At 47.6% G+C, this 24694-nt stretch overlaps 1 protein-coding gene across 2 annotated transcripts in view; it reads left to right on the top strand.

The window, feature by feature from the left end:
* The window catches only part of SERPINF2 (serpin family F member 2), a 203939-nt gene that overhangs the window by 85393 nt on the left and 93852 nt on the right, over positions 1-24694 (top strand). For both annotated transcript variants that reach the window (XM_078680150.1, XM_078680151.1), the window contains exon 4: positions 16082-16153. In XM_078680150.1, coding sequence (XP_078536276.1) covers positions 16082-16153 — 72 coding nt within the window. The remainder of the gene's footprint in view (positions 1-16081; positions 16154-24694) is intronic.

Here is a 24694-nt window from a genome sequence, read left to right as displayed (position 1 = left end):
ACGCTGACTTAATGACGTTTGCCAAATGCTGTTTCCCCCCTGGTGCTAACCGCATATTGTTAGTTAGCCAGTGCAGAGCCTTACTTGTTAGGGAAGTAGGGCTTTCAACTGTTCCCCCTTCCAAGGGGGGTACATTTGCAAGCACCAAGACCACTGGGGTGGCCTCGACTAAGAATTGGAGGGGGGCCATAGTGTGAGTGGTTGCTGGGGGTGGTCTGACAGAAGGGAGATCATCTGTTGGGATGGTAACTAAGAGAGGGCCCTCAGTGGTGGTAGACAAAGGTATTAATGGCTGGGGCAATAAGTTTTCAACAGGTAACTGAGTCCCTTCATTATCACAAAAAACTTCGTTAATCACATCTCCCCCTATGTTATTGGGCAAATTTGTGACCAGCTTGGTGATATTTTCCACCCCATCTACAACCAAAGTACTTAAGCCACCCAACCTCTTAACCTCTGCTTGCAGCTTGTCCAATTTAGATATTAGGGGTTTAACAATGGCATTGATTTTTTGTTCCAGAAAGTCAGAGATCCTTACGAAAAAAGCATCCTCGAAGATGTGACTCTGATTGTCCTCCACGACATTTGCTTGTTTAGTCTTTGGAGTAGTGACCCTTTTCTTTCTTGCCCCTATACGCGGGCCACTCAGCTTAGGAGGATTTTTAGTGCATAAACGTTTTGGCCTTGTTGCACGCCCTTTTGGTGTCACCTCCTCGGGTGCAGCTTGTGCATGTCTCTCTTGATCAGAGTCAGTGTCAATATCAATACCACCCTCTACCTGTATGTTAGAGGTCTCATTAGTCATAACTGCATTATCCGGAGCACTACTTAAATCTAGGAGAATGGGACCGCCAATTGCATTCTCCTGACTAGTTTCCTGCAAAATAGTGTCATCAATCATAGTAGAAGCAGTAGGTGACAAACAGCGAAGGTCTGGAGATTGACTTAACCCAAGAGAGTCTCTCCTTTGAGTATTAATTTTCCTAACTGTCTGGACAAGGTAATTATCGAGTGTGTTCTGTGGGGGTTCCTTTGTTTTCACAGGCATATTTCTCAATGTGCTCACAGCCAGCGTTAAAATAACTTAAAATACTTAGTATAGTTTAGTATGCATCAATGTTGCTTACTTGAGTGTTAGACCTGCAGAGTTTCTGGCCCTGCCCTGCCTCCTAGTGCCGATGAGGGCCGTAGAGGGCCCGCCCTTTGCCCGGGCTTAGCCCCGGGCGTCCCGCTCGCGTCCCGCGACGCGGGGTTCCTCCTCCCTTTATGGTGCCTTTCGCGCTCGCTGGCGCGTGCTGCGTCACCTCCTCGCGCCGCCGCGTGGCCTGCCGGGAGTTGAAGTCCCCCCGGAGCGGCGGCGCGGTTTCCAATGCCAGGGATTGACTCTCGGCGGTGGCGGCCAAAGCGTCAGCACAGGTAAGTTCTTTTTTTGCCTGGAATGACTCTCGGCGGTGGCGGCAGCAGTTTCTCCCCAGGTGCGGAACAGGTAAGTGCCAGCAAGTGACTCTCGGCGGTGGCGGCAGGTATGTATGTCTCCCGGCGCTCTGCCGGGTTCCTCCTCCCTTTATGGTGCCTTTCGCGCTCGCTGGCGCGTGCTGCGTCACCTCCTCGCGCCGCCGCGTGGCCTGCCGGGAGTTGAAGTCCCCCCGGAGCGGCGGCGCGGTTTCCAATGCCAGGGATTGACTCTCGGCGGTGGCGGCCAAAGCGTCAGCACAGGTAAGTTCTTTTTTTGCCTGGAATGACTCTCGGCGGTGGCGGCAGCAGTTTCTCCCCAGGTGCGGAACAGGTAAGTGCCAGCAAGTGACTCTCGGCGGTGGCGGCAGGTATGTATGTCTCCCGGCGCTCTGCCGGGTTCCTCCTCCCTTTATGGTGCCTTTCGCGCTCGCTGGCGCGTGCTGCGTCACCTCCTCGCGCCGCCGCGTGGCCTGCCGGGAGTTGAAGTCCCCCCGGAGCGGCGGCGCGGTTTCCAATGCCAGGGATTGACTCTCGGCGGTGGCGGCCAAAGCGTCAGCACAGGTAAGTTCTTTTTTTGCCTGGAATGACTCTCGGCGGTGGCGGCAGCAGTTTCTCCCCAGGTGCGGAACAGGTAAGTGCCAGCAAGTGACTCTCGGCGTGGCGGCAGGTATGTATGTCTCCCGGCGCTCTGCCGGGTTCCTCCTCCCTTTATGGTAGCAACTGTTTATATTATTTAATTTTTTCTTGTGCGGCACCTTATCATTTGACACGAATATATGTTTTTATAACTTGTGAACATTAATGATTTCAAAAAATATTTGTGACCAACAGGGTAATTAATTATATCTTGTTTGCAAATTAAATGTTGAATTGATCCCTCTGTACCAATTTCTTCTTTATTTACATCAATTGATGTCCCGTGCTCAGGTATGGGAGGGTGATTTGGGCATAACCCCTATTTTTTTCTAGTAGTTGTCACTTAAAAAAGCATGTGTGGGCCTGCCCTGCATTATCAAATTTAGAATTTTGCAATAGAGTCCATTTCCACTATTGGTTCAACATGAGCTAGCTATAAGCGCTGCCAATGGAAGTATGTGTAAATGGAGGACCAAATTACGCAGCAAGTATGACTTAACTATGCAACATTTATGCAGCACTTCTTTCCATTAAAAAAGCTATGATGAGTCAGAGACAAGATGGTGCTGTGAGTTTACGTCTTACGCTTGCTCCTCACCAGCTGCCTTAAATGAGATCTTAAGAGGCACCAGATTACTTGTTTTCCCCTCCCTTATTGCTGACAGAGAACTCGGGCAACATTACCAAACCCCTGTGAAACGCCACACACTTTACAGTACAGGTCCTGGAGCCCTAGCGACTGTTCTGTTGAGGCTGCGGGCCAAATAGTGGCCGAGGTGGATTGAAGGAGCACCGTGCTGAGCTGGTCGAGAGTGGATTGCATGTGGATGGTTAGTGCATCGGTGAGTCGCTGCAATGGCTCTAACTAAATTTCACATTTGTTGATCCAATTACTCCAGCGGATTGTTGCTGCCGGATTATTGCAGCTGACCAATAGCGTTTCTTTTTCTGTGCATGCCGGGGGATGATTGCCAACACAGCACCAGATCGGCATGCATGGGGACAGACACAGATTGATGATGTGGAGCGAGCGGGTGAGCCCCCTTCTGAGGATAAGAACACTCCAATAGGAAAATCGAGTGGTGGGCTGCACACTAACACAGAGGCCTGACTGGTGTTGGTGGGCAGACCCTTGATTCGCCTTGCAACGACATCTCTGAGAGCGAGAGAAAATCCCAGGGCAGCAAAGGTTCCGAATATCTCAGCGGTGGGTCTCTGCTAGAGACTGTTGGGCCTTACATCAGGCCCTGATGACAATCACTGGCCCCTTGCAGGAGACAAAAAGAACACGCAGTGTGCACAGAATGGCATACCATAGCCCCCTTTCTGCTACTACCACCTCAATAGTCTGAACCCCAAAATATTGATGACAATTCCAGACCCATCAAATTGACTCTGTTTTCATTGTGAGCATGGGACGTGGGTATGCCAACTCCGAGATTGTAGACCTGCGCAACAGAAGAGGGATCAAATAGGCACCGACTTGTGACTACTGCCCATAGCATGCACTGACTCTTATACACACACATAGACTTTCAAACCTGGAACTTTAATCAATATTATCTACCCCAAAAAGAGATACTACACCGAATGCTACTGAAACAAACGGTGCAAAAGGACCTCCGGATCGTCCTGCGGACCTTGCTTGTACAGCTGTCACCACAAGTTGAACCTTACCACAACTCACCAGCGGGGGCAATGGTGCTCATGAAAGCAAACCTTTTAGATAGCCTAGGTACACTGCGTAAAGAGCTTAAACTACCCAAATTGGACACACTGAGGGCAGAGCTTGAATCCCTAGGGACCTGAACAACAGCTCTCGAAACTAAAATGGATACAGAGGAAGCAACTACTCGGGACATGGCGCAATAAAGCACCAACTGGAGCTGTGCATTCCCAGGCTAAGTGTGAGGAGTTAGAGAATCACTCCTGCAGAAAGAAAATCTACATCATAGGGCTACAGGATGGAGCAGAAGGACCTGACCTAGAGGGTTTTGTTAAAGGGCATGTTCTCCATTATCCTGAGACGATAGGGGCCTGCTGAAAACCGATATAGCCTCTCAAAGTTGGGCTCTGCAGACCACTGTTCGAAAAGTAGCCTAGAGACATCTTAGCTAAGCTTCATCACTTTGCCATAAAGTAAGAGATAATAAAAATGGTTCAAAACAAGGTATCACCTTCTAGAACTATTAATGTTAGTTCTATCACAATATTTAAGGAGAGACACTGTAGAAACGGCAAACATTTTGACCCATCACTGAAAAACTTAGAACTGACAATATTAGACGCAAGAACGTAACAAAGCGATCCTGCATCAAATTAATCCTTTTTCACATCTGGAAAGTGCAACAACATTTAGTTTGAGCTGTATGTTCTAAGCAGCAAAAATGGTACAAATCAGATTCATTCTATTTTTTACCCCTGTACAAAACCTTATAGTTAGGCCCATGATTTGCTGAAGAGACAAGGTCATCATTCACTATCAAGAGAAAAGCAGCATTTCATTGAGAAAAAAGGAGCAATATTTAAAAATGATGCTTGGGGGGAAGTCAGGACCACTGTACTGTGCATTGGTCTAATGCCCTAAGACAGTGCTTCCCATACGTTTTAGAACCACACTTCTCTTTTTAGAACAACAAAGTATTTCAACCTATTTACCTTTAGTGGACATGAGCCAGGCAATTTGTTTATGAAACTAAAGGGTAAACATCACTTACAACGCAACTTTTACCACGCAATGCTTTTACATCGCAACTTTTACAACGCAAACCATTACAACGCATTGCGCTGGGGGGCGCTCTAGGATAGGGAATATATTTAATTTACTATCCAACACCTTCCCTACTATCCACGGGGACTGGAGTTGGAATAGTAAATTAAATAATTCACTATCCAGCGCCCCAAAGCACTATGCGTTGTAAAGGCATGCGTTGTAAAACTTGCGATGTAAAAGCATGCGTGATAAAAGCATGCGTTGTAATGTCATACATCCAACTAAAGCATCATGTGATAGCACACTTTAATTTACAGACAACACATTTTCTATTGAAATGGCCACTAGATTTACACAAACATGCAGCTCTACTGATAAAAACAGTATTGCACACAGATAATAATGTGCGGAAATCAAGTTTAAGTGAATATTTATAATTTGGGCATCACTAGGTCCTGGTCTTTTTTTTTTTGCAGTGTTTCATTTGCGAACTTGACCCAAATCGGGTATCAGAGCCCTTTACATAGCACCACTTACGTTACATGAGGACACACATTAATTTTTGTTAGGCACGGGGAGATTAAGTGATTTGGCCACAAACACAGGATGTTTTTAGCGTCATTACCGAGACTCGAACCCAGGTCCCAAGGTCCGAGGTCGAGCGCCCTAGCCGTTAGGCCAGCTCCTCTTAATTTGTTTTGATCCGATTACAATATTTGTTTCTATAACACTTCAGAGTTACAAAAAATGTGTTTTAATTTTTCTTTCCTAACTGCTGAATATGTACATTAATTTGTAAGTATTTGCAATAATTTTTTTCTCGATCATTTTTAGTGTGTTTTTCATACACAACAGTAAGGTGGGCATACCCACCTGCAGAACCAAACAGGTCTCCGTCTGGCGGTATATAACTGATCCCCAACATGTTTTACCCCCCCCCCCCCATGCCACTACCATGCTTTTGTAGTGAGCGAAAGAAACAGTAGCTTAGTGTATCCAGCCCCATTACAATCATGCGTCGTTGTAGTTTTGCCACCTACAGTGAGACAGTAGGCTTGATACTCTAAGGCGGCCCAAACATGTGAGTTCATGTGAAATACTCTAAGATAGGATACGACCTCTTGGTGAATTTGTCGGAGGCATCCTGCATGTCATATACTATTTTCTCATTGGCTAAGAGCTGCCAATTCTCTGCAGCCACATAGAGTTATTCGGAATAGCGTCTCTTCCCCAGACGCCCAGGATGGTTTTTTTGCCGCCAATAGAATGTGGAATATCTCTTTCTCCTTAGGGTCAATTAGTAGGTAGGAATACTTCTGGGGCAGCCCCAGTAGGAAGGAGGCGGGGTTACTAACCAGGGATCTTCACTGAATATTTGCAGTGGGTTCCAGGACCTCCCTCCATAACCAGTCCAACTAGGGGCAGGTCTGCAGATATAGGGTCCCTGTGCCTCTACTTCCCCTCCAACAGTCTCCCGGTCAGGTGTTGTCCCACCCATGAATTTTTGTGGGGGTGTAGCACCATATATACAAGATCTTCTACAGTAATTTCCTACCCTGTGCATGTCTCACGAAATTGGTTTTGCGTATATGTATGGCCCCTCATTGTTTATCATATAGTGCAATGCCCAGGTCCTCCTCCAACCTAATTTGTACGCAGGCCACGCATGAGGGGTGATAAGGAGCAAAACAGTGTAAATTTACATAACTAAGTCTCAAGGTGTGGAGAGGTTCTGTAGGAACATCTTGAAATCTGTGAGAGGTCTCGTGGCTGCCGCTTTTAATGAGGGTTGTAGAACCTAATGCCGAATTTTACAGTAATGGAATCTCTCTTGCTCCGGGATGTGATACGTGAGTTTGATGTCCTCAAAGGGCTGGATGCTGCCATTCTAGAACATGTTACAGATCCAGTAACAGCCAATAGTTTCTATCCCTGTTTGAAATTGTGATCTCTCCACACCCGGGTGAAATCTCTGTTCCCATGGATTGGAGTGAACAGGGACGAGTATCTAGTAACTCCTCCGTATCTAGATAGTCCCATGCTTCAAGGGTGACCCTGTCGACCGGGGCAGGTAGGGATTGCGGCAGCATTACGACCTGTATAGCCAAAGGACCTCTGCAGGACATCCCAGCATTGGTATCATAGCCAGGGCATTATGAACTCGCCTGATGTTGTGGCATGTAGACCATTGTGGCATGAAGCCAGATTGGTCTGGATGGACCAGGTCCGCTATATACAGTAGGAGATTGGCAAGGATCTTACCCAAGAGTTTTGCTTCGAAGTTAAGTAACGAGATGGGACGAAAAGACGACGGATCATCCTGGGGGCACCCCAGTTTAAGAAATATTACAATTTCAGTGTGTCGCCAATCGGGCGGGAGCATCCCCAGCTCAAGTGACCCCTGTAGTGCATCCAGGAGATGGGAACCCGTCTAAGAGAAACATCCCGAAAAACCTCACTGGGGAACCCGTTGGGTCCCGGGGCCCGGCCCAGGCACATGGCGTGGAGGGCGGTGTGAGCTCCTCCAGCGTCCAATTGCTCACGCAATTGCTTCGGTGGTATGTCACGTAGAAATTCTTGTATGGAATCTGGGGGTAGATGTTTCCTTTTTTGTTATGAATCAATGTAATATGCGGCAAAGGCGTGGGCCACCGCTTGAGGAGTGGTGCAGATAGTGCCATCCATTCCTTGGAGTATTGGTATGGGGCCTGTGCATGTATTGCTTGACACAGGTGATGTGGTGTCTTACTCGACTTGTCCCCCCACTGATATATTCAATATTATGTTGCCTGCCACGCTTGTTGAGCTTCATTAGTGAGTAATTGGTACATTTATTGTTGCGAAAAAAGGAGATGGCGACTGGCCTGCTCCACACCCCAGCTGCATCTCGCCCTCTAGAGCCCGCCGGCGAGATTCCAAGTCAACAAAGTGTGCAAGGCCTCTCTGCCTCACCGCAGCCCGTTAGTTGATGTTGACACCCCGTAGCATAGGTTTGAGGGCCTCCCACAACATTATAGGTGGGGGGAGGATTTCGTGTTTAACACTTAGTAGTCTGATACAGCCTGGTGTAGGGTCTGAGCATAATTTGGGCCTCTTAGATGCCATGCGGACATTCACCAGAAGTATTGGAATCGCTGAGCTCCTATTTGTAGTGTAAGTGTCACAGGCGAGTGGTCCGCGAGGCCCCCTGGGAGTATAGAGGTAGATGTGACCCTGTGGACAAACGGCAATGGGAGAAACATGTAATCAAGCCGGGATAGAGATCCGTGGGTATGTGAAAAGAATGTGTACTCAGTGTCGGTTGGATGGTATGTCCTCCACACATCGGACCACCCCAGAGATGCTGCAAGGAGACATAGCTTGGATTCACTTGTGACCTGATCACAGTCCCTAGGAAGCTACCTGTCGATATGCTGCATAGTGTCGTTCCAGTCTCCTCCCATCAAGGACAGACCGTCAGGCAAGGTCCGCCACAGACTTATGACTTTGTCGGTGAATGTATGTCCCAGTAGGGAGGGGAGGGGCATACAAACGGCCTATAACCAAGGGTTCTCCATATAATGTACCAGCGACAATGGTGTATCTCCTGCCCGGATCTAGCCATGTCTGGGGGCACCTAAAGAGAATACTGTGACGAATAAGAATGTCTGTACCCTATGACCCCCGGGTAAATCCAGAGTGGTATATTTGGTGTAATCCATAAGGTGCCAGGCAGGGGGTTTTATTACCCATCATATAGGTCTCTTGCAGCAGCAGCATATCTACTCCAAGTCTTTTGGCTTGTTTCAACACCGCTCCCCGTTTGATTTTATCTAGCACCCCCAAACATTCCAGGTCATTATGTGGACCTCAGCAGAGCGAGTTGTCTGTGTATCTGCCATTAATAAATCTTGGGGAGTGGCAGTGCACATGAATGTGATGCGTGGAAGCAGGTAGGTACTCATGCCCGTGTCCAGCTCTTAACATACATAAACCATATAACGTGAACATCCCTGACCCCCTCCCCCATGCCCATACCTCGAGGAACTTGAAGTATCCGTCACTGTGGGGGCTCCCCCGTTACCCCAACAGGGGGTCCGGGAGGCCCCACTCCAACGGAGCCCCACTAACCCGTGGCATGTAGGTGGATCTCGTGATCGATCCCTGAGAAACATCCTCGACCCAGCAGAGTAACGGCTGACCTACAAGAAGGTAGTCGATTCTAGCATAGGTGTTGTATGTAGAGGAGAAGTGCAAATATTCAGACATCAGTGGGTGTCGATAGTGCCAGGTGTTGGTCAGGCCCAGGTCCAAGAGGAGAGCTTGGGCCATTGGTGACAGTGTAGGTGTGCCCCCTACCCTCTGTTGGGATTTGTTCAATGTGGAGTACATAACACTAGTAAGGTCACCTCCGATCAGTAGGGGATTGTCTGACTCCCGCAAGCTTTTGGTTGACATGGAGTAGAAATGCATTCTACCCGGTATGTGGGCAATAAACAGTACCTATCGCTATTTGTGTTCCCTGCCATTTCCCATCACCACCAGCCAGCGGCCTTGCTCATCTACCAGGACCTGTTGCTCACAAAACTTTGTGGTGATCATAATGAGAATCGTGACTCCTGCCTTCTCAGGTGGGGCAGAGGTGTGGTACTGGAGTGGAAAGGCTCTGGAGCAAAGTAGTTGTATATCCCCTTTAAGCAGGTGGGTCTCCTGCAGTAGGCGTACATCCATCCGAACGTTTTATTTCACCCAGAATATTCAGGCATTTTGTGTGGTTATTGAGGCCCGGACATTAGATGTCACAACCCTAGTGTATGTGGTGCCTGCATGGGGAGTATCATAGGATAGGTGCCTGCTCTGACTCTCTCTATGATTAGTGAGCTGGGACACTGCCTGGGCTAGGATAAAAGTGGGTGATGGCTTACCTCCTTGTATTCCCCAACTAAAACAAGGTAACCAGCAAAACAACTAAGGGAACCTACGTGCAATAAATCGAGGTAAAGGTGTCCGACAAAGGTCCAGTGTCCCATCGGCCTATACCTCGCAAAGGAGAATAGCTCCAGCATTTCCAGGGGAATTGTACAGCCTCACCACCCCTCACAAGACCCCTAAACACAATGGCAGGAGAGGGAGACATCAATTCCAGGTCATCTTGAGTCAGGAAATCTGCCTATCAGGGGTGCTCCACCCACCTCTGTGGCACTGCCTCATTATCTACCAAGAAGGAGGGTCCTGGGACCTCCCCAGCAGCGTGTCGCAGCTGAGAGAGGAGCCTTTGTTTATCTGCTCCGATCTCTTTGTCATCTGGCTTTTTGCCCCTGCGCCTTTTGTGCACTGTGGTCCACTCCGCAGCCCTCAGTCTCGCCTCAGAGGTCTCCAGCATCCCTGGAGCACCCCGCCAAGAAGGACAGGCAGAACAGCCTCCAGGCTACTTCCAATGACATGAGGGATTTAGCTTTCCCTTCCTGCTGAAGGATTATCCTGAAGGGGTGCCCCATCAGTACTTGATCTCTCTTGCTCTTAGGAAGTCTGTGATGGTTCTGAAGGATTTGCATTTTGCCAGGGTGAGCTGAGACAAATCCTGGAAGAGGGAGAGCGAGAGTCCCTTGTAAGATATCCTACCTCTGACCCTTGTCTTAGCCATAACAGCTTCCTCATCCTCAAAGAAGAGTACACCCATGTGAGGACATCTGGGGGCACGCCTCTCGTAGATCATCCAGTGGTGACCCTATGCTTTCTATCGAGTCGGACAGGAGGGTAGTCCAGGTCCTTCAATATAGCTGAGAATTGGTCCTGGGTATATGAGGTGAAGTCCTCAGGGTGGACCTCTGATGGGACTCCTCTAATGTGGGCATTGTTCCATTGTGACCTTTTCTTTAGGTCTTCGCACTTGCCTGTGAGTATTGCATATTGCTGTTCTGGGCCTAGCATTTGTTGTTGGAGTTTGTCGTAATCATCCACCTGATCATAGAGGCCCTTCTCAACCCTGGAGCCCAGTTCCAATTTCTCCCTGCGCAGCTCCTGAAGATCACAACGTAAGTCTGATTTGATATCAAGGTTCTCATCCTTGAGGTCCTGAAAAGCTGCAAGAAAGAAGTCCCTAGTGACACATTTATCTGTGGTCTGCCACGCCTGTGTTATGTTTCCTGGTTCCGCTTAGTGGCTCAGAGTCTTGAACAGAGCAGCATGCTGAAATATACTTTGTATGGAGCTGGCCTTCTTACCTCTTGCCCCTGTTATGGCTCGACTTGCAAGGGGCAATTCATGTAGTGGTTTCCTAGTTGCAAGGAAGCCCCAGAATAGGAATCCCCGGGCCGTCCACAAGTGTCAGGAATCTGAGAGGAGTTGTGCCGAGCTATTCAGTGAACTCATCCCTCCAGGCAGCGAGCGAGACCGCAACACGGGGGTCCACCCACTGACTTAAAGTCCAATGGGGGTGAGTCCCTTTCCCCCACTCAGTAGAAAGGATGCAGTCTGTGCTCTCCTGCAATGGGTCCCGCCAATGCCCCCGGGGCGCATCTCGGCTGAGGGCACTATTCTGCGACAAGGTGGTCAGTACCCCCAAGCCCGAGTTCCCAGTCTCCCCAGGCCGGCTCACACTGCCACTGCTCAGCCCCTGGGTGCTCAAATATACTGCCAGCTGCTCCGGTCGGCTCCCGTACGCAGCACACTTTCACACTGGCCTTGCATAAAATCCCTACCACGTGGTCAGGCTGGGTCTTCAGGAAGTGGTCGTTTGGGTCTCCACGACTGGAAAGTCCCAGCCCTGCACAGTCCGACATCCTTCTCTGGTCTGATGCCAGCAGTGCTTAATTTGTAAAAAAAGAAGTGCAGGTGCTGAACATTTTGCCAAGGAAGCCACTGCTCATGTCTTCCTCCGGTGAGCCCCACTTTCAACACTCTCACTGCCTCAGTTTTTATCTTCTAACCTTGATCTATTGTCTGTCCCTTAAGTCTTTGCTCTAGGGATCTATCCTCTCACCTCTCTAATTGTTTTCTATCATCTTTGTCACACCCTGTATTTCTGATTTGCCCTCTATTCATTTTAGCCCTGCTCTTTTTTCTCTTCACTTGTATATATGCTCTGCTCTCTCTCCCCTCGATCTTGGCTCTTTACTATCACTCTCTAGCAGGGATTAGCTGTGTCTCTATTTTATCATTTGTCTGCTTTTTTCCTCTGTCCTGTCCTCCACATCCTTTCATTCTATCTTCTCTCTTCTTAATGCTTTCTTCTTCACATCATGGCTGCTTTCTCTTTGTATCTGATTTGCTCTCATCCTTTTCTTCTACTTTACTTCGTTATGTCTCTCTCCTCTCTTGTTGTTTCTTCTCCTCTTTACTCTTGCTGTCTCTCATCTCTAACACTGCTGCTGCCTGTGACCCCTGTCGTCAGCCTGTACATGTTCCTGCTATTTTGAACTCTGCGTTTTCCTGTTGTTGTTCCTAAAGAAGCGGAAGATGACGTGTTCTACTTTCTTACCTACACCCAGTGCAAAAACAAAATGTACACCAAATGAAACTGCCTTTTTGCATATATTAATCAATGTAGTATGACTGGGGTTATTGCGGAACAGGCGGCTGCTTGAGCACAGCAGGTCATGTCACTGCTAGTGCTGCCTGTAATTATTAGGTCCAGGGATGGCGACGGCATCGATATCCACTGCTCAGCTTGCTGTGTCCCTGCCTGCTAGCACAGGCATTGTGCCCAGCAGTAATGCTGCCAAAGCCAGTAAGTATGGCTGTGGTGCCTAATGGACTCACTCACGCTCAGCAATTACCATGCTGGGGTGCAGCGCACAGATTCTACAGGTGACGCCATGGTGCACAAAAGTTGTGTTGGGCCACAGCCGCATTGAGCACATTGACGATAGCAGCAATGCAGGGCTACCGGAAATGCTACTCTGGCTCCGCAACAAGTGGAAAGTCCACACTTACTTTCATGTATTCTTCCTCAAGAGCCCTCACTCCCGAGTTCCAAATGTGCTCTTGCAGCTTCCTTGCCTCAACTCCGTCATGAGCCAGCCCCCAGCTACAATTATCCAATGGGAGGTTTAGGCTCAGGCAGTGGCAGGTTGCAGCAGACTTGGGGAATAGAATGCAAGCCATACTTTGTCGATGATTTCTTGGATTTGTGATCAGCGTGATGACATCATCACTAACGTGGTGATACACAATCATGCCTGCCTGGACAGGCGTATGCCGGCCTGCCTATGAACATTGCAAACACGAGCGGCGTTCAGCGCTAGATCGAATCAGCTTACGGTACCACGGAGAGAATTTAATAATACCCGCGGACCTGACGATTATCATAAATAACTTCCACTCTGGATACTCCTCAACGACCGTTCTGTGTAATTAATAAGACTTTCGGACCTTGAGCCGATGCAATCTCCACTCTGGACACCGTGGAGTGATCCTTTGCCCTAACAATATTTTCAGACCCGCTGCAAATCCGACTGACGCCTCAGATTCTGCCATATCCACCGCCCCCGGGCCACTTTGAAGCTCCTTCCGCTCTACATAACAACTCCATTGTTGCCTGCCCCGCACTCCGTCCTGATGAAGACCCCACAGCAAGGTCACTACTAATTCCTGCGAATGTTCGAGGGTCGAAACGTCGACAACAGTCCTTTCTTATTGCCAACTTCACGCCAATATTTTGACATTTAATGTGTTTAGTGAAGTATGATATTTGTTTATTTATGCATTAAACCATCGGTCTTATATTTTTGTGTATAATAATTAATTCACCAATGCATTTTTGATAATTGGTCGATTTTACTGTCACAAAATTCCCTTCCATCACACCATCCTCACCTAATCACTTCCTCCTTCCTCCTGGGGCACTGCACAACCGATTATGATATGTAATCATTGTATAGTATATCTAATATACTGAGTCCCAGTGTGAATAAAACAATGTGGACACATTCAGTGTTTCTTTAATAATTTTCGAATTACTTGCACTTTGCTACACTTAAGCTGGGACCCCTTCCTCTCAGTATGAACATTTACCAGCCAGTCACCATGCAATGTTATTCTTTTTATTTTGAATTTGAACAATTAATTTTGAGACCACCACTTGCAGGTTCAAAAATTGTAGCCCCGGCCTGTAAAAGAAGTGCAGGTGCTGAGCACCTGAAAGCACCTGCTCAAATTAAGCACTGGATGCCAGCCAGAAGCTTTTGCTGGCCCGCGGTGCTGTAGTTAATGGAGGGTTGGGCTCACACTGCTCCGGTTCGCCGACCCCCCTCCCAAGCCGCAGCTCTGTCACTTCCTGCACTCCTGCTCTGCTTACTGGGGCACCCGAGGCAGATCCTGGTGGGTAACCCCACTCTGTGGTACTGTGGCACCCCTCGGTTGGCTCCTCTGTGCACCCCACAGCCACCGCACCAGAAGGCTCTGACCAGGCCGCACCTCAACACCACTGAAGGCAGTGGATACTGCTTGTCCCGCTGTCTTGGACGTCTCCAGCTGTATGTGCGGGCCCAATTTCACATCAGAACGGGTCCAAGTGCACCAGGATGGGGTAAATAGGGCTCCCTAGCCAGGGCAGTGGAATCAAGAGTCCGCCATGTTCCGCACCTGGCCAAGCCCCCTAGGTATTTACATTTTGTTGTGTTACAAAAAATTACATAATGCAGCCTTTCCTTTCACAGTCTATGTACCCCAGCAATATTGTCAGATAATTCACTTTACTTTTTCTTCTCTGACTGCAATGTGAGAGGAGTAAGTAAACACCAATGCCCATTTTAAAAATATAAGCAGCAGTTTGTCACAAAACATAGCCTGACAATTGACCTCTGTGTCTTTGAAGTACAGCAAATGTGACAAGATAAATATAGCATTTAAAGACATCTTTATTTATTGCTTGGACTTTCACGATCCCCCAAAAAATCAGCCTGCGACGCGTCTGACCCACAATTTGGAAAACACTGCTCCAAGACCTATATTTCAGTGACTAGGTCCATTATCTGACAAAACTAAGTAGGAGGTTGCATCTTCAGACTAACTTTTTCAAGTGAATAACAGGAACACAAGTAATGCAAGACCGATTTTGCCGTGCTCACTGTCCCACTGAAATCAAGCTACACCTGGCTGAAGAGCTCAGAAGGACGAAACCGGTCCTCGGTTGCTTGTGTTCTGGTTCAGTGAAGACCTGGTCTGGCAGTTTGGCCTGGACTGCTCCCATTGGACCAGGGCCAACGCTTATTTGGATATGGCTGGGTCCAAACTGAATGGGCATGGTGAGTGAAAAATGATGGATTGGGATGTGGCCCGAGTAATTGCCAGTGGCTGAGATTAATATAAACGTTCCTTGTATCACGGGTATGCCACAGCATGGGTCCCATGCTCACTGTGCCACTGGAATCAAGCTATACCTGGCTAATGAGCCCATAACAAGGCTGAACCCTGTCCTAGGTTGCTTGTGTTCTGATTCATGGAGGACCTGGCCTGGCAGTTCTATTCTTTGTACTGCTATTCAAAGATTATGGAGCCCCTGACACTGCTGGGAAAAGAACCCTTTCAACTATGTCATCAAGAACAACATATCAATAAGTGTTGTTCTGTAGAGAGTGGGATAAGCGGTAAAAAGTAAAGACATATGCATAAATCCCTAGTTTTCACAAATCGATTGAAGAGTAAGACTAAACATGATGCAAATATTGTCATACGTATGTGGGCTGAGCAGGTAAGAAAGGAAAAACAGCTGAATGCTGTATATATTTTCCAATATATCTCAAAGGAGCTCCCAAGATATTTACATATGGCTATTTACCCTGAAACAAGGCGTTCGTATCTGAGCGTTTGATTTGGTCATGTAAATGTTCTACAGCGGACAGGGGCATGGGCTGGAATTAAAAGGGAAGAACTCATATGCCTCTTCTGTTTTAATGAGTTAAAGACTATCCCTGCCCTGGCAGTGAAGGTTCATCTTTCAGGCTTCTTGACTGCAACGCTAAATTGCTGTTCCCACCCCCCAGAAAAGAAAATAATTTTCGGAACCTTGCCAGTTTGAAACCAGAGGCATTAGAATTTAGTCAGAATCTTTCATGGGGTTGCTGCTTTATCACTTTATCACATTTCCCACCTCTAATGGCACAGAAATTGACTATTCTTTGAACATGGTTTGCACGTCCGTACCCCCTCCCATATACGATATGAGGGTAAGATGACATGATGATGATCCTGATATGATCTCCAACAGAAACAATTGCTTTATTTATTTTAGATAAGTATTTATATTGAAAAATCCCAAAAAATTGCCAATTTCTCACTTTGTGCTTTTACTCATAGGTGGGAGGAATTACTGAAGTGGAAAAGGTGATACCTATGACAAAACTGGAGCCAAGTTTCCCGCAGAACCAGGTAATTAAGAAGAAGGAAACAGGGTGGAATTAATCACATTTTTGTGATTGTCCCTTTAAAAGGCATCAGCAAGGAGAGAATTAAGCATTAATCATAGGAAGCTTATTTATTAAGCTTGAGTCAAATATAAATGAATGCAAAATGTCCTAGCTTTCGTAATAGGAAGTTTCAGTTATACTAAAGACATGGAGGCAAGGATTATTCTGCATCAATTCCTGATTATGCAATCTTAATTAATGGCACAGTTTAAGCTTAACATATCGTAACCAAGAAGAAACACCAGTACATAGATTACGGAAAATTTCTCTCAGTATACTAAATATTATATTCACATAGCCCCTATAAAGTCAAGGGTAGGGAATGGTCTCTTAAAACATCGGATGGGACTAGTCCTCACCTCTATGTTCTTAATAGAATTGAAACTTTCTGTTACTAAAACTAGGGGGCATATTACCAAGCAATAGCGCTAATTATCGCTATTGCTTGGTTAGAGACAAAAATTTACCGCTGAGCTGCGGCGATTTTTATCGTAGATAAACCTTGGTATTACCAAGGTTTATCGCAAATGCGATAAAAAACGGCCGCAATGCATGAATATCGCTGAAAAGTCAGCGATATTCATGCATTACCGAGCTAATGCTCTTAGCCATGTTTATCCACCTCCCATTGGATAACATGGCTAAGAACTGCTCAGGGCAGGTGTTAGCTTTTGGAGATATTCGCGCTTAGCGCGAATATCTCCAAAAGTTGGTAATAGGAGATAGCGATGTTAGCGACTGTTTCCAGTCGCTAACATCTTGGCACGCCCACTTTGCATGTCATTAGTGATAAATATCACTGACATGCAAAGTGGGGCCCAAGATGGTCGCTATCTCCTATTAGCTGTCGCTAACTGGTGTTAAACCCCCTTGATAATATGCCCCTAGGACTTTTTGCATTCTATGTGAGAACCGGAGGCGAGGATTATGCTCGTTTAAACCTTATCTACCACCCGAGGTGTCATATCCAGGAATAGCTTCAAGTAAACATCTTAAACATGGATTCTGAAGTCCAGTCCGCCACATTGATAATGTCTTACAACCTTGCGCCTAAAGAGAAGGCTTTAGACGCCATGGCCCCTCTTACACAGTGGACTCTTAACTGTGGCACATTCATGCCTGTTTCCTGCATTGTCCATCGGACCTACCTAGCAATGGTTGGAGAGGAAACTACCTTTAAAAGGTTTCCTAAGGGATATAAGGAGTTAACGCTCCCTTGGAGGCCGTAACTCATCAGTCATATTTTCATAAGCCTTAAGGCAGCTCAATAAACACAGGGGCATATTACCAAGCAATAGCGAAAATTATTGCTATTGCTTGGTTAGCGGGAAAAAAATATTGCCGAGCACCGAGGATTTTTACCGCTGAGATACTTTGATATTATCAAGGTTTATCTCAAAAGCGGTAAAAATCCTGCGAAATGCATGAATATCGCTGAAAAATCAGCGATATTCATGCATTATCGTGACAATGCTCTTAGCCATGTTATCCACCTTCCATTGGATAACATGGCTAAGAACTGCTTTTAGCAGGCGTTAGCTTTTGGAGATATTCGCGCTTAGCGCGAATATTTCCAAAAGTTGTTAATAGGAGTTAGAGATGTTAGCAACGGTTTCCAGTCGCTAACATCTTGGCACGCCCACTTTGCATGTCATTAGCGATAATTATCGCTGACATGCAAAGTGGGCCCCTAAATGCCCGCTATCGCCTACAAGCTGTCGCTAACTGGTGTTAGCGACAGCTTGGTAATAGGGCAATAAAATTATCGCCGCATTAGCGGGAAAAATCCCGCTAATGCGGCGATAATGCCCTTGGTAATATGCCCCACAATTTGGAAATTGTGACCAGTCGTTAGAGGACGCAGGCAATAGTAACCTGAATCGGGACCCCGGGGACACAAGTCTACACCAGGCAGCCATAGTGGTGGAAGAAAACACGCCCAGGAGGTACAAGGTTATCGCAACCTGGAAGCAAGGACAGAAGCGGCTAGAGACGGAGAGGAGAATAAGCGCAGGGAGAACAAGCGGAACAGGATGCCCGAAGGCAGAATGAGGAGCAAGGAGGAAGAAGACACGAGTCTCAAAGAGATGGACGGAGCGGCTGAAAAACCCGAAACAGAACAGCGGCAGTGGAAAGAGGAACTCGACCAGACCCCAGGGAAAGGCAATGAGGACGAGACTGCCGTGAGTCATGAACCAAGTCAGGGTGTCAGACTAGTACTGGGAAAGGGCCCTCACCGGTCTCCTGGGCACAGGCGTGGAGTGCACTAATGTGGTTTTGATGGTGGGAAGGGAGTCACAAAGGCGAGAGATTGTCTGCACCAGTCCGCTCAGACTCAGTGAGCCCAATGCTTCTAAATGAGTTAGGGGAGCACGGGTAAATGAGTATTCAGACTGGCAAGGCAAGGAAGGCTCCTTTTTCATCCTATTCTTTATGCCTGATCTACTTGAGAGAGAAAAAGTAGAGAAGTGAGCGACCTCTGCACTATACCCACAAAATCTTCCAGATAACCTGCACGGTGTGGTGGCAGTTATGTGAACCATAAGAGGCCTGTTATCTAATGGTCTCTCCTGTGTATGTTTTCCCAGATGACCCAACCAGGAGTATCAGGAAGGAGAAGACGCCATCCACCAGTAACCAACCAGGAGGCGAAACAAGAGCGTGACGTTGGCCACAACATTCCCTAGCTCTGTTAGGCCAAATATTACCTCCACTGTTAATGTGACAATAAACCTTGTCCTATGACATCCATCTGGTCTGGGTCAATTGTAATCCTGTTACAGGCATCTTGTCACAAGCGGGGTAAGAAACCACCTTGGAGTTAGACTTCGTCCTTCTGGAAATGAGGAATGTAACCCATTCTGGGATAAATACTCTACCTCAGATGTCCAAACCGCGAACATCTGAGACTCTGCGGCATAAAATTAGACATAACAGCACAGCCATCTTACCTGACAGTTCCTTGCGAGATAGATACTAATTATTCTGCCACAATAGAAACAAATTCAGAACTCTATTGCTGTCCCATAAGGAGAAGTATTTTGTCTCTGGGTGAAGAGACAGTCAGATACCATTCATTCATTTACTCATCACCGAATAGCCCTCCAAAGGGGTATGACCTGCTTAAATGGCTGACCTGAAGGAGTTAATTGTCCTAAATGCCAGGCCTTCTGATGCTAAGGAAGATAAGAAGGTCATGACGTGGACAATATCGGACCCCAGAAGATCCACACCTTTTTACAGACACCAATACACCCATCTTTTTTTTCTTGGGTTCATATTTTATTGGCAGTTTCCTGGCATTCAAAATCAGTGGGATAAATATTCCGAACTCACAAAGGAGGTCAGTCATATTACAAGGCATAATGGTGATGTAGCATACTCTGTAAAGCACACTACAGAACAACCAGTCAGCACAACCATCCCCTCCCACACCCCAAAGTTTGGTCTGAAGGTAGCGTTCCTATGATGTACTCAAAAGTGAGCAGCTGCATGGGTCATTCGTCTCTGGAGATGGCACTGTTAAGTAAGGGAAGCAAGAGAGAGGTAATTATGTCCCGTCATCTCCCTGGGCATTTGCAGTGGAAGCAGATTCTGAACCCTCTGCCCCAGGTTGCAGCTCCTCTATTAATGCATCCCATGCACGGGCTACCTCCTGTGAGCATTGTCCCCTCTTGGCCTCGCGGAGCAAGGTCGCACCCTCACACTCTACCCATTTCCGCAGCCCCCCTGTCCATTTGGAAACGTGCGAGCCCAGCACGTTTTTTCAATTAATTGATGTGTCGTTTCGCTAGAATCAACTCTAGGGGCTTTATTTATGAAGGCCTTGCGCCGCAGGTGCGCCACTTTTAAAATGGGAAAAAGTGACGCACCGGCGGCGCAAGGCCTTCATAAATAAGGCCCTAGGTCTATAAACCTTGTGGTACCGTTCTGTTAGCCGGCCTCTGTACCATCCCCAAGAGGAGGGCCGAAAGCTCCACAGGTAGTGCGATCTCCGTGATTTCTGTAATCAGGGCCATAGCCCAATCCAGAGCTCCTTGACCAGAGGACAGCTCCACACCATATGGTATATGTCAACGTCCGCCAGGTTGCTCCAAGGGCACCGCAAGCCAGCTCCAGGGAAAAATGTGTTAATACTTGCAGGGGTGAGGTACATTCTATGCAGGTAATAAAAAATAACTAATTTGAAAAGAGCATATCAGGAAACTCGGGGATATTTCGGCTTAGATTTTAACCCAGTCCATGCCCGCGACAGGAGTTCAAGTATCTGCTGCCCAGGTGTCTTTGAGGGCGGTAAGAGAAATGTCTGTGTCTGCCCAGAAGGCCGCATACAGGCTTATGACCGCTTTTTGTCTGCCCGAGGATCCGCACAAGACATGGCAGCCCTGTAGAGAGGGTGCTCTTCCTCCCCCGTTGCCATTGTCGCTGTAGCAGCGCAGTGGCCGTGTCATGATAGAGGAAGTGACCCGTGGCAAATCATAAGTCTTCTGCAGGTCCTCCAAGGGACGCAAAATCCTGGAGTCATATACATATCGCCGAGTGTCATCAACCCCATAGCCACCCACTCTCCCAATCTGTGAGACACCTCCACCAGTAGAAAGCATGCTAGTCACCGGAGGGGCAACCTGGGGTATTGAGGACAGTCATACCCGCTTTCTGTAAGCACCGCACCCAGCAATGCTTTGCCACTGGCTGCAGCATACAGGGCCAGTCCTTTTCCGGCTCCAGCAAGAGCTGTTTTAACCAAGGCAGTGCTGGCATGCCGCCCCATAGTTCAGCATCTACCCACCTGGACACCCACTGTGGCTGGGCCACCACATAGTATGCTTCAAAATCGGGATCAGCTGCCCTCTATTCTGAACTTCACTCTGAAGCTTCTAGGGCGGCCCATTCCCCAGATGAGATCCACAAGCAAGAATTTGAAACGGATGATCACAACAGGGAGCGTGGCAAAATAGTATAAGAGCTGAGGCAGCGCAATCATCTTGACGATTGCTATTTGCCCTGCCACCGAGATAGGGAGAGTTGTTCCTAAGTGCATCGAACACGGAGCGCCGACATTGCCCTGCCAAGGTTAATGTCCAGTAAGGCAGTCTCGCTTTGGTACAGCTGCATAACCAGCTATCTAAAGGTGGTGGTCTCTCATTGTAACTCCCCAAGCAAGGGTGGGACTTCTGAGGTCTCCTGCAGTGGATACTGATTGTTTTTCTGCCAGTTCACGCGTAGGCCCAATAGAGCACGAAACTCCTCTAGGAGTCTCGTCCCTTAACCTCAAAAGAATAACAACATGTCATTGTCATATAATGCAATATGGTGCAGAACACCCAGATGCATAATGCCGGTATGATATATATCTTCTCGCGCTCTACTCACCAACGGCTCCAAAGCTAGGGTGAATAACAACAGGGACAAGGGGCAGGTCTAATGGATATCCTGTCCCACTTCATATGAGTCCGAAACCACTCCTCTCATTCTAACCCTCACAGTGGGTGCCACGTATAACAGCAGCACCCAAGTTAGGAACCCATCCCCCAGGCCCCATGACGTGATGCACAGCATGTAGGTAGTGCCAACCCAGGCTATCAAGCGCTTTCTCGATGTCAACTGTCAGGACCGCTCTCATCAAGAGCAAGTAACAGTGCAGATATTGAACACTGTGCACCTCCCAGGGATGAAACCAGTCTAGTCAGTGGGTGTAAATTTCAGCAGATGGAGTAAGAGTTGCGTTGCCAGCAACTGACTCAATACTTTATAGTGAACATTGAGCATGGAGAGGGGCCGTTATGATGGCAACTCCTGCGAAGGGCGCCCGGTTTAAGCAGGGCAAAGGCTTCCTTTGACGTGGGGGGCAGCAGTCGGGTGTAGCGTGCCGATTTGTACATCTCAACCACTTGATGGGCCAATTGAATTGAGTAATGTAAGAAGCATAGAACTCGACTGGCAATCCGTCCGAGCCCGGTACCCTAACCCGCGTCATGGCCCGAACTGCAGCAGTAACCTCTTCTGCTGAGATATCTGCTCCTAACTTCTCCGCGGTCTCCGGCTTCCAGAGGGGCAGGAGCAATAGGCCAAGGAATCGATCTTGGGAAGGCGGGGTCGGCTAGCATACAACTTTGTGTAATATGCACTGAGGAGCTCGTTTATATGAACTGGGTCATAGAGCTGCGTGCCTTACCTAGGATCTCCGATATGGGTGAACCTTGCTTAATGGGATTTGCTAGCCAGGCGAGCAATATTGCAGCTTTGTCCCGCTCCGAATGGACCCTAACCACATATTTCTAATAATCAAAACAGCTGAGCCATTTGACTAGGGCCGCCAGATTCTACTTTTCTTGCAATAACGTGTGGTGCACAGATGGGTCAGTATGGTGGCAACATGACCTCCTGTGCTCGTGCCTCTTCCCATAGTGTTATTTGCACCCCTCCAGTCCAAGCAACACAACTCTCTTGCATAACCGTTTTAAAAGTCACCCACTTGATTAAGGCTGATGTCCTGGATCCCTCCTTATCAATGAAGTTGTTATGAATATACTCCCACAAAATCTCTAGGAACACCTGGTCCTCCAAGTTTGTGCAGCGAAGGCGCCAACTGGGTGTGCAAGTGTGGGCTGGCACCCAGGCCAAGATTACCATGAGTAGGTTATGATCGGACAGCGCCCGGAGCAAATACTGCGAGTGCCGTACTTTGTATTGACACTCGTGGATCAAAGAAATGTATCTAAACTCACATGGAGATCATGTAAGTGTGATTAAAAATAATAAACCCATTCTGTGGGTGGGTGCACACGCCAAGTGCCACTAATCCCCATATCTGTATCCACTCAACTGTCTTCTGACCAGTTCATTGGACTAGGGAGTCCCTCAGGGGTGGGTGGGACCTGTCTAAGGAAGTGTCTGCCACACAATTAAAATCCACCCCACTAAAGATGGGGCTAGTGAGGAAGGGCGTCATGACCTTCAACATCTCTTATAAGAATTTTATCTGATCAGTGTTCAGGGTGTAAATATTAAGTAGGGCTCCTGGTTTTATGGTACTTATTTTTTTGACATTTCCTTCATATTTATTTTGTGCTAATTTTTTCTGTATATATCCATTTTTATTCTGTGTTTTCTGCATTAATTAGGCTGCAATGGGTATTTTTCCACATTTATTTAACTGATAAATGCATACTAGCATTTTAGTGTTCAAAAGGTTTCAGCAGTATACAGTGCAATAGCATTTGAAAACTCTTGCATTATGGAATAGCATAAATAACAGTTGATCTGCATGTAATTAAGCTTAATTAGGAAATGTATTGTCTTTTTTCATCTCTTCTACCTCTCAATCTGTACACCTACTGACCTGGCACTCATGATTGACAGTATTTTCCATATTTTTCTGTATTTAAAAATCAGTAAAAACGGAAAACTGGGAGCCCTAATATTAAGTAACCTTAAGTGATTCCCACCTAAGCGTCCACTCAGCATCGCATGGCGATCCTTTGTCCACCTCCTCCTCCAGCACCTGGAACTGTCACCCTTTGTGGAGCCATGTAAGCATCCCCATGCAAAAGCAGAGGATGTAGTGCATATTAGGTGTCCCCGCCAGGACATGTTAAGTGTCCCCGCCAGCGGTTCTGCAGTGCCCCTCCCTCGGTGGCAGTGATGTGTGTCTTCTGGGGGAGAGCAATAAGGGTTTCCCCTCTCTTAAGATAGGCCTGGACATTGTTTGGTCATGCTATTAAGCCCCTGAACATTCCAGGAGATCAAATTACAGTCAGCCAAGGTCAGTGTGCCTAAGTCGCAGGCCAGTGAAAACTACAAACCCATGAGACACATCTCGAAAATGGGGCCTCCCATGGCCACCGTGTCCTGCTTCAACATGCTTTCAAATGCACCCACAGACACAGGCAGCTAGTTCCCCTCCCCAGGCAGACAGGCAACAGTCCCACCATCCAAATTCTATCAAACCAAAATACCAGAAAACAAAGAAGCCATGCACAAATCACACAGTGAGCAGTTGTGGGATTGTGGAGGTCTCCGATGAAAGGAAACCCCGGGGCTCTTGCGCACCACTCCAGCTAAAACAAATACATCTCGCCCATCAAACAGTGAGGAACCAGACTGTGAATGCAATCTCCCCTCCCAGTACACTTAACACAACAGCAGTGTCCACAGTTTCTATGGTGCACTCAGCCCAGCAATTCCGCCGCACAAGGGGTGATTCTTGGCAGCTCAAGATCAGAGGGTACGTGCAACGTGGAATCAGACAGCATGTCCCAGTCTGAGACATGTGCACCTGCTCTGTCATCCAGGGAGCTGAGATCTAAGCTGGTCCCTCCAAGGTTTGCTACAGCTGCTACTGCATTTAGGCAGCACTCCAGAGCCTCTTCCCAGTAGGAGCAGTGGGGAGACGCAGTGCCAGGGCAAGTCCTCTCGCTGTCATGTCGGGGAACGGCTAGTCGCTCCAAGCACTTCTGAGTTCTTCGGATGAGCCTTGAACCACGTTCAAACATAGTTTGGA

This window comes from Lissotriton helveticus, chromosome 3_1 (genome assembly GCF_964261635.1).
Source record: "Lissotriton helveticus chromosome 3_1, aLisHel1.1, whole genome shotgun sequence".
Lineage (NCBI taxonomy): Eukaryota > Metazoa > Chordata > Amphibia > Caudata > Salamandridae > Lissotriton > Lissotriton helveticus.
Note: the sequence above shows the minus strand (reverse complement) of the source record. Positions and strands in the feature narration are given on the sequence as shown.